At 45.1% G+C, this 10,107-nt stretch overlaps 1 protein-coding gene across 3 annotated transcripts in view; it reads right to left on the bottom strand.

Moving 5' to 3' along the window:
- Positions 1 to 10,107, bottom strand: part of SLC22A23 (solute carrier family 22 member 23) — a 111,753-nt gene that overhangs the window by 9,011 nt on the left and 92,635 nt on the right. For all 3 annotated transcript variants that reach the window (XM_051799072.1, XM_051799070.1, XM_051799071.1), the window contains 3 exons: positions 8,298 to 8,530; positions 5,630 to 5,662; positions 3,755 to 3,878 (listed from right to left, as the gene is read on the bottom strand). In XM_051799072.1, the coding sequence (XP_051655032.1) occupies positions 3,755 to 3,878; positions 5,630 to 5,662; positions 8,298 to 8,530 (390 nt within the window). The remainder of the gene's footprint in view (positions 1 to 3,754; positions 3,879 to 5,629; positions 5,663 to 8,297; positions 8,531 to 10,107) is intronic.

Genomic DNA, 10,107 nt, shown 5'->3' with positions numbered 1-10,107 from the left:
TTAATTACAGCAGGCTTTACTTTATCCAGTGCCATCAAAACCTGGCAGAAGGCGGCTTGAAAGTACATTTTGGTACATGTCTTAGAAGGGGTTTCTTTAAGGTTTGACTACATTGCAAGCATGAAAATGTGAAGGAAAAAAAAAAGAGAAAACTGAAAATACTGTCAGGAATTTTTTGATCTTTCTGTGCACATCAGGAAAACAGCTACAAGACAAGAGAGGCAGCGCCCTCATATTTCATACTGTTTTTGCAGGTGACATGGGCAGCAGGTGGAAAGCAAAAACATTTTGAGTGTTTTGGGACATTACTCCTCCTCAGCTTGAGGTCTTCCATGGCAGGGGCCAGCTACTGTACTTCAAACACTCTCAAAGTGGAGCCTGCAGAGGGAGTGTGAGGGCTCCTGGTATCCATGGTGAGCCCCAGCTTCCCCCCTCACACCTCTGCCAGCCAGTGGCTGCTGTGGGGGGGCTTTCCCATGGCACGGCTCCATGGATGATAGACCAGAACTGCTTCTTCAACCTCTGCTCAGCCACTGGCAGAAGGGAGGGATGGTTTGTACATAAACCAACCTCAGCATGAAGTTTATGGTCCTGACAAGGGCAAATCGCAAAGGGACCTTGGTCCAAAATTTTGTCCTCAGAAAGGTCCTGCTTGTTCGTGGAGGGGGGAAGTTCCTTGCTTGTTACTGCAGTATTTTTTCAGGGAGCAGCAAAACATCCTCACTGACATTCTAAGGAAAGGGCTTTGCCCTTCCCAGCATTCCTCAGGAGAGCAGAGAAATATTAATCCTGTCTTCAGATGGCCATTTGTCTGCATTGAGCAAATGGGTCAACACATGGCATGGCTCAGAGTACAAAAGAGCCAGAGAGCTGCCCGGGCTAAAGAAGACTTTGGGAGAGCATCTGCTCCAGCCTCCTGCACAAAGCAAGGCCAACTCTGAAATCAGACCAGGTTTTCTGGGCTTTGCTGAGTCAGCTTGGCCACTTCTTGAAGTCAGTCCCTGAAAACCTCCACAGTTTTTCCCTGCCCATACATAAGTGACTCTCTGTGCGCTCAGTCCTATGCCAGAGCTTCAGTAATACATCAGGATGCCCTTGGCCTCACTGAGTAAGGCCACACCTTCAAGAAGCCAGGCCTGGTTCAGGTGCCAGTAAAAAGCCCGGCACCCCACTGTGTTGAGGAACACGCTCAGTGCAGGTAGCCGGGTGCGTGAGCTGCTGTGTGAGCTGCAGATTGAGCTCTAGGGGGCAGGATCCCAAGACAAGAGGCCGTGCAGTGGCGTGGACCCTTTGTGAAAGTGTGACTGCTGAGTGACTCCTGGATGGTCAGACAGGAAAGTTTCTTTAACAACTGGAAATTTGATTTCAGGCAACTATTGATGGGTAAAACTCCTGATTCGGCCATCACTGCCCGCTATTCATTTCTTTAGCAAAGTGAATACAAAAGCAGGACACTGACAGAAAGAAACAGATCTCTCTTCAACTTCATAGTAACTGAGCATGTGGAGGATGAGGAGAGGGGACACTGTTTTCCTCAGCCTATTTCTATTTAGTAGCTGTGCAGACTGCAGTGGTGTCAAGATTATTAGATGGATTATCAGTGCCACTCAGTGCTTTAATTCAGCATCTGGATGGAGCTCCACACTGTAGCCCCTGGTACAAAAAAGGGCAGCTCCTGGTGAAGCCCTCCTGCCTACTGCCAGGAGACCAGGATGCAGTGCAAGGGTATGAAGGACCCCTCCGTGCCACATGACAGCATGAAACCTTCATGTTGCTGGAGCAGATGGCACCTCTTGGTGATGAATATGGCTGTTTTCCTCCTCTACTACTGCAACTGTTCATGTCAACACTACAGCAGCAGATATGGATGGGTGCTATGAGTTTGCTATTATGCCACCACTACCTCAGGTAACGACAGTGCTGTTTTCCACCCTCAGGGGTGGGGGATTACAGGTAAAGAATTTGATTAGGGAAACCCTTGAGACAACCCCAGTGTTCTCTTTGCCTCCCTTTTTGCTTAAGGTTCCTTGAGATTCAACCAAAAGCATATTAATGTCATGGAATGGTTTGGATTGGAAGGAACCATAAAGATCATCTAGTTCCAATCCATAAAGGGCATCCAAGGCAGTATTTTGGAGAGCAGGTTATGAGGGAGCAGCGAGATCCCACCAAAATGCAAGACAGAAGGCAGCTGAATGACACCTCTGCCCAAGACAGGTTTATGCACCATCCTGAGCTACATCTCCTAATTACAGCTGTGAGTGGATCTTATTGCGGTGGTAGGACCGCAAAGCGCTGCAGTGTCATCATCCCTATAAATAAACAGGGACCCTGAGGCATATCCAGCTATTGTCACTCGTCTGGTGTCACTCAGCAGAGTCAAGGGAAGCAGAATATCAGCTCCCAGCCAGGACTTTTTCCCCTTCCCTGGAGCAACATAAGTAACTCAAGGAAAAAAATCTTGCTAAGTTCACACTGCACATCTGACCCTACTTGGCAGATTCTCTTCTGTCTGACATACTCAATTCCTTATCTATGTTTCTTTCAAACAGAGACAAGGAGAAAATTAAAGAGGCATAAAACCACCAAATTGACTGACATGCACATAAATAAATAGCTGTTAGTGTTTTGGGTTGCTGTATAATCTCACTGCTCACACTGCCTTTCCCTGTGGAAATAATGTTATCTGTAAAATACATTCACAAATTGAGATAGCTTGGAAGAAAAGGCCATGGATCAAGGAGACTCTAGCTACTCAGCTAACAGTTCTGCAGTAACACTTTTGCAAAGTGCAAAAGGCATGTAATTTGGAGGGGGAAAAAAAAAAAAGAGTATGCTCTTTCCTCCACTTTCTCTCCCTCCCACACATATGACCTACATTCCTGGGAAATTCAATGGAGTCAGGGAGGACTCCTGAACTGCTGTGGCATTGCTAAAAGCATATCCAGAACACAAAAGCACAACCTTTGTGAAAGATAACAGCAAACATATAAAATGGTACAAACCCCTGACTATGCAAAGATATGTTATGGGAAATTCTCCAACAAAGATCATCCATGTGATTTCTACTATTTCCCAGGATGAAAGCGCTCCTCTTTAGAAAAACTTTGAGTCTCTGCTAAGATAGATCTGTGTGCAAAGAAAAAGGTGACTTTACCTTCAGTAAAGGCAGACCACTAACAGGGGTGCTGCTGTAGGAGAGGAAGGCTTGCAGAGCACCTTTACACACCAAAAGCATTTAACACCATATACTTCAACACCTGCCTTCCACGGAAGCACCCCTACAGCTGGCCTGGTTAACCTGTTCTATGGGGACAGGGGACTGCTGGCACCTATGTCCTCCTCTGCACACTCATGGAATTTCTCCTTTAATATCATGCTGTAAACTCACCTGGTCACTGCTTATATAAATCCGCAGAGTAAGTGAAGCAATGACAACATTCAACCACACAATCTGGTTCAGCTGAGTATTTAAGACCCTAACACACTGCAATTCATGTGCTGTCTCGCCCGTTGAACATCACCACGATGGGACACAAGGTGGAGCCACGGGAAACAAAGCCTCTCTGTACACAGACACACATTTACCCAGGCAGACTGACTGCAGTGACCCTAAAGAGCAGCTCCAAAATTGCTGAGGTCTCCAATTACATGGCGTTTCCCCTCCCATACAATATGTTAAGTTACACAGGCCCTTACAGTTTAATGAGCATAATTCTGTTCCCATCTTTTGAGCTCAGGGCCAATGTCTTACCTGATTACCGTGGGTGTGATTTCAGCACAGAAGAACACACTGAGGCTTCCAACAGCATGCGAAGAAAACATACCCACGATGGAAAATGCAACAGAGAATTTGTCTTTGACGCTGTCACTCATACCTGACAAGACAAGAGTGTTCATAAAAAGTAAGAATGAGGCCAAACTTACAAGGAAAAAAACCAAGAGGTTTATGGTTTATGTTACTCATCTCCCTAGACAAGAATATGAGTTATTTTGTAATACTAATTTAAAACTGGTATTTATAGCATCCATTCCCCAAGCAGCCGAGACATGAACATACATGAAAAAAATCATAATGTCATGCCAAAAATGGCAGCAATCTCCAAATTTTTTATGCTTGGCTGCCACAAAAAAGGTAAAACCCAAGAAAAAAACACATCTTTGGGCAGTCTTTTAGGCACCAGCTGCTTCCCTCCCATTGCAGGGCAAGAGGGGAAAGAAATAAAAGTGCTCCCAATCTCTGTGCTAAGCCCCTGCACTTGATCAGTCTGCAAACTCTGTCATAACTCCCAGCTTTACAGCCTTGCCCTACAACTCTGGATGAGAACAGCTGATGCCAAGGACAGTAAAGCACTCCCTGAAGTCAAGGCTGTTTGCGCAATCATTTCATGGCTGGATGGCAGCAAGGCTTCCGGGGTGAACAGTGTCTATCAAGGACAGGGAGAAACCCCAATAAATTTAAACAAAGCTAAAGGAAACTGTCTTCTGGTCACGATGATAGTACATCTCACCCTTGATCCCTGCTCACTACCTTCTGTGGGCAGGGGCAGGATATCTGATCTAGAGTTGTACAAGCTCATGTGGTCTGTCCTGACCAGAGAGGAGGTCATGTCACTTGCCGAGACTATTGCACCATACAAGGGGAACACACTGGGCCTGAAAGGAGCGCTGGGGAAAGGACTGGAGCTTTGCAGCCAACGCTCTCCCACTTTTCTACAGCCAAATCCCGAGACCTGCCTGAAGAAAGAACTGTTCATCAACATGTAATCCCAAGCAAGTGCAGTCTCTGGGTTGGATCCAATGAAAATTAACAGCTGGTTTTGCTCTTGCTGAATATATCAGCTGTCAGGAGAGCAAAAGGTGTTTGGGAGCTCTTCGGTTACATCTTCCAAAACATGTTCCAGCCTGCTCAGGGCTAAGCCCTTTCTGCAGTGCACCCCAAGTTTGGGAGAGAGAGCAAATACTGCCAGCAGATAAGGTTGTGAGCATAGCACCTTGCAAAATATGGGTCTCTGAGGCTCCCTGGCCACTCCTGCATAGCAGGTGAGGCTACACCACTTATCCCTCAGGGAGTCATAACTGCTCAGCAGAACAGACCTTGGAAAAGCTAGGCAAGGACAGGTCTGTTAAATCTAATACAGAAGGGTAAATTTTGTTCCCCTGTAGCCTGTCATTGCATTGCTATTACAGTACTTCAGCCTGGTATAAGGTGCCTGGGAAAGTATTTTTGAAGGTGTTTAAGTCCCCTTATGAGAAGTGACTTTGTCGTCTCAGATCTTTCTGGAAAAAAAAGAACCGAGATTCCTGAACTGGGAATGTTGCTTCTCAGGAGGAGGTTTTCTGAGAAAGTCTTACCGTGTATCTGAAAATAAACCTCTGCACCCTCTCTTGACATGCAGAGGCAAGACAGACTATGCGGAGGGGATGCTACACCAAAAGACTGCATATAAATGAGCGGACCTGCCTATGAGTGGGGTCTCCAGGCACTGTGTGGAAGTGAAGTGGGCTTTCCCCCTGCAACCCTCTGTGGCAGTAGCTCTGCTCTGGGTGCTTTGGCTCAGGCCTTTCGGATCTACCTGCTCCTGGGGGAGTGTTTCCAGCATAATGCAGATTTGTCTGTAAACCATACCTGAGTCTGGAAGTTGACTGTATTTTCCGATCACTGGATCCAAGACCACGGAAGTCAGAGTAAGATAAAAATAAGAGAGAAAAGGAGAAAAAACAAGAACGTATTGTTTTTACATATATATTTATCCAAAGGAAAAGAAAAAAAAATGGTAAATCCCACATGCCACCCTATCCCCTCCCACAATTTTTTCCCATGCCACAACTGGCACATCTTTCCCTGGCCACCAGATAGGACATGCTGTTTCCAGGCACATTTCAGCTGGAGGACAGCATGCTAATGAGACAGTGATAACAAACCAGCAGTAAAGCATATTTAAGAGCCCCAGAATTACCACTGGGATTAACACAAAGGCCTCTTTGTGTTCTCCCCCTCTTAATGAAGGAGGAGAAGAAAAAATGCCCTCCTGCTGCAGCCCCGAAGGAATGGCTAACAGAAGCTTTAGAGATTAAAGAGTCTGGGCATCAGAACCGTCAGGCTGGTGGGAGACTTATTTTTCACCAAAACCCCGAGCGGATGGTGCATGTGTCACCCTAGCCACCAACTGCCACGTATCCTAACCACACAGGAGCACACAGCAGTACTGGGCAGCAAGGGGAAGGGCAGCAGCACAAGCTGGTCATAGCGCTGCTGCTCATCTCCCTCTGGGCTTCTGAGACTTCCCAGGTGACACCCCAGAGTTCAGAGGAAGGGCCAAGCATGCCAAGCCCCAAGGTCTGCTGCAGGTTTGTGGCTGGTGAAGAATATCCCTCTCTCTCACCGTTCTCAAATTCTAATTTCATTTGCCAATTACACCCAAATTATGCTAAGCTAAAACATGCAGGATGCTGTGGCAGCAGGGTCACTGCTTCTCTCCAAACACTGTCTAGCTCTTCTGAGGAAGAAGGGGGTATGATATAGACTGGGGGGACTTGAGCTGCTCTTAAGTTCAAGGCTGCCTTTCCTTCCTCTTCTCACAAATAAGGAGGTGAAGGTAGAGTGGGGAAGGCTGATGGGTGCACTGCGCTGAGAGTACCAACACACCTAGAGCCCATGCCTGCTCTTAATTTTAGCAACTTTGCTCACAAAACCACCACTATGAAAAAAGTTGTCAGGATTCCTACAGGGTATTCCTCCCCACTTCCCTCACTATTTTTTTTTGTTGAAAAACTGCAACCAGATTTTCATGGCTCTAGAGCAGATTAACAGCTTTGACATACTTTCAGCTAAGCAACTGCATATTTATTACCTCAACAGCCTCAAACAAACATCTGACATCCTTAAAAAAAAAAAAAAGAAATGGGATGAATTTAGTGTAGAGAGACCCTGATGGACACCACCAGAAGAACTTGGAGTTTTGGGAGATTGCAGACATGCACAGTGTGAACCTGCATGTGAGCAGTCACAGTCCATCTACAGACTGGTGATGAGGTGGGGCCAGGGGACTTCTCCCACTTTCAGTTGGGATTGCTGCACATGGTAAATATCTGCTCAAGGGGAATGTAAACATCTGTGCCAAGCTGGGAGCAAATACATGCGATGCTGGAGTTTCACCCATGTCATGAAAGAGGTACCCTGTTTCCCTCCTACACTCCCACAAATAGTGTGTTTGCTAAAGGTTAACTTAGTAAATGCCTTCAGGAAACACAGTCTGTAAATATGGACAATTCTTGCTAGCTTGGAGCTGCCTTCAGTATGCGGGAATGTGAAAACTTTCCATCCTCAATGCAAAAAGCTCTAATTAAAGCCCTCAATTATTTCTAAACTTAGAAATGAAAAACAGCAATAACCAGTGTTCTGGTGTTTGTCTCACAAACAGTTTGTCCAAAGCATGTCTCAACCCTCTTCCCCCTTTCTTGGGGTGGGGTTTCATGGGACAGGGGTCTAATGTTTGGCGGCTGTGAGAGTGACAAAGCACCTTCTCTCTGCTTTGGCACCTCTCTGATTCATCCATCAAGTTCAACCTTCTCAACTAACAATAAATGAAGACAAGAAAATAAAATCAAAAAGGAAAGGGAATATTTCTATAGCAGTTTTAATAGCTGAACCAGCTCAAAAGGGCCAGACAAAGGTTACTGCCTGCAAAGGAAGAGGTGAGACACTTGCTTTTGAGAGGAACAACCCATCTGAAAAGCTGTGTCACCTCTCAAAATTATGTGTATACATTCACATGAACTATACATACACACTGTGTTAAAATTAGGGTCTTTCAGCGACATAATTTCCATGCTACCTGTATATTACTTACTCATAGAAAGATGCTCAGAATAGGCAGAGGACATATACCTACCGGTCTAACTTCTGTTTGGTTTAGCAGCCATTTAAGAAGTAGACTCAACCGGGGAAGTTTTCCCTTCCCAATCCCTACCCAGCTCTTTCCCTGGAGGCTATTTCACTAGGATAAAATAAAAAACATTTTTTATTTCCTTGTTTGCTTTTAAGTGACAACCCTAATGAAGCATCGATGCCCAATGAGCTTCACCAGGGGAATCATCCAGAACACAATGCCTTTTGTTCATGAGCCTAAGACAACAGGTGTTTGGGGAAACCTTCAAACAAATCCAGCTTCTTAAACTATGCAGATGTATGACATGACAAATCTGGGAAAGGCAAAGGAAATGCTAATATTTCCGGGTCCCTTATTTGCATGTCAAACTTGTGTGGTCCTGGAAAGCTCTCATCTCCAACTTACAGTTGAGAAGGCCCAGCTGCAGAAGTGATGCCAGAGCTGTAAGTATCATGAAAAGCAGGAGTCCTCCTCTCCTTCCCAGAAACCCGACCACTGGGCACATGGCCAGGCAGGATGCCAGCGCGATCCCAGCCATGGTGTAGTAGTCCGCATAGAAGTTGTGGGTAATCGCCATCTTCGCTTCATGCCCCATCATGCTTTTTGCAAAACAGTGGTGTATGCCATACCCAGTCAGCCTAGTGGAAACAGGATAGGGCAAGAGGAGATCATTGCTGACAAGGCAGATGTGCACTGCAACATAATTCAGCGTAGGAACACATTAATGCAGAAAAAATTTCTTCTGCTGCAGGAATAAAATACCTCGAGCAAAAAAACTTACCTCAGACTTCTAGGTTCTACTATAAAAATAAGCAATGATCAAAAGAATAACCTCTATTCAACCAAACTCTTGCTGGCTTTATACATATAGCTGCTGCTCACAGTACGATCGGGGTACAAGCAACTTTACAAGGATTCCTAGTGTGTGATTGGTTTTCCCGTTGCATTCGAGAACTCCTGTACCCCGAGAAGGACATCTTGCTGTACCCAGTGCACCTGCTGACAACCACAGAGCCAGCATTGCTGTGATGAAGCGGCTTGTGTGCTTGGACAGCAAAGCACTGTGCAATACAGATGTGTCTTCCAGGAAGACCCACTGGCCTGTGGCATTTGGTCCTACTAAATATAACCATTACATCCCACTTCCTAAGTTAGCCTGTTAAAACTGAAAACCCCTGAGAAAGGAGTATTTGAAGTCCTATGTGCTGCAATGATTATTACAATTCTGAAACAATAAGCTCTAATCCAACCTACACATTTACATCACCATTCATAGCAACGTGTCTCCCCTTTTAAAATAAAGTTTCTTTGTGATGCCAGTGATTAACATCTTGCCACCTCATTTCACTCCTCTCTCTTTCTCCTGTCCTACCCTGCCCCTCCAAAAAAAAAAAAGAAAAGAAAAAAAACCAAAACAGCTGGAGACATACAGATGAGAAGCCCCAGCATCACTGTTGATATGGTGCAAAATTACAGCAGAGGTGCTATGGGAAAGGTCAGTGCTCTCAACTGCACCCGTCACAGCTCAAATACCTCTGCCAGGAAGAGCCTCTTTCTTGTCCCTGGCACTTAGACAAGACAAACCTCATGTCATAAATTAATTGTGCCTGACAGAGTGGCAGGCACAGATCCAGGTCTCAAAAAAAAAAAAAATGAATGGTAGGTACATTACACTATTACATTTCTATCCTCCTCGAGGTCAGGAATTTGAAGCTCTGTCAGTGTAAATTGGGTATCAAAATAAGCATAGAAACAGTTGGGGGAATTGGCAGTTACCAAGTGCATGGCAGCCAAGGGCCTGAGGAATTCCTCTTGCAAACTTGTTAATCAATGCTTTAGTACAAAACCCCACCCTCAATACCAAACACTTTCACCCTGGTAAAAACCTAGTACAACTGCTTGCTGTTACACAAAAATTACATTTGCTTTGGATAGCTAGATTATAACTGAATCCTCCCATAAGAGCAATATTAATCAGCCAAACAATAGTAATAAAAGGGCAGAGTTAACCAGCATTTCTTCTTTCTCTTCTATGCATGCCAACACAGCTGCAGAAGTTGTTATTTAGGCCATGATCTATAAACTAAATTATTGTTTGGACTTTGCTTTCCAGCCTGCTTCCCCAAGAATTACCCTATTCTCTTAACTTGGTGAGCAGCTCAGAATTGTTACTTTTAAAACTAAATACCTCTATCTTCCTTGATTTCTTATTATT

Source organism: Manacus candei, unplaced genomic scaffold, assembly GCF_025592945.1.
Source record: "Manacus candei isolate 608988 ecotype Guabito, Panama unplaced genomic scaffold, ASM2559294v1 h1tg000049l, whole genome shotgun sequence".
Lineage (NCBI taxonomy): Eukaryota > Metazoa > Chordata > Aves > Passeriformes > Pipridae > Manacus > Manacus candei.
The sequence above is the reverse complement of the archived record's forward strand: the minus strand, read 5'-3'. Positions and strand labels throughout refer to the sequence as shown.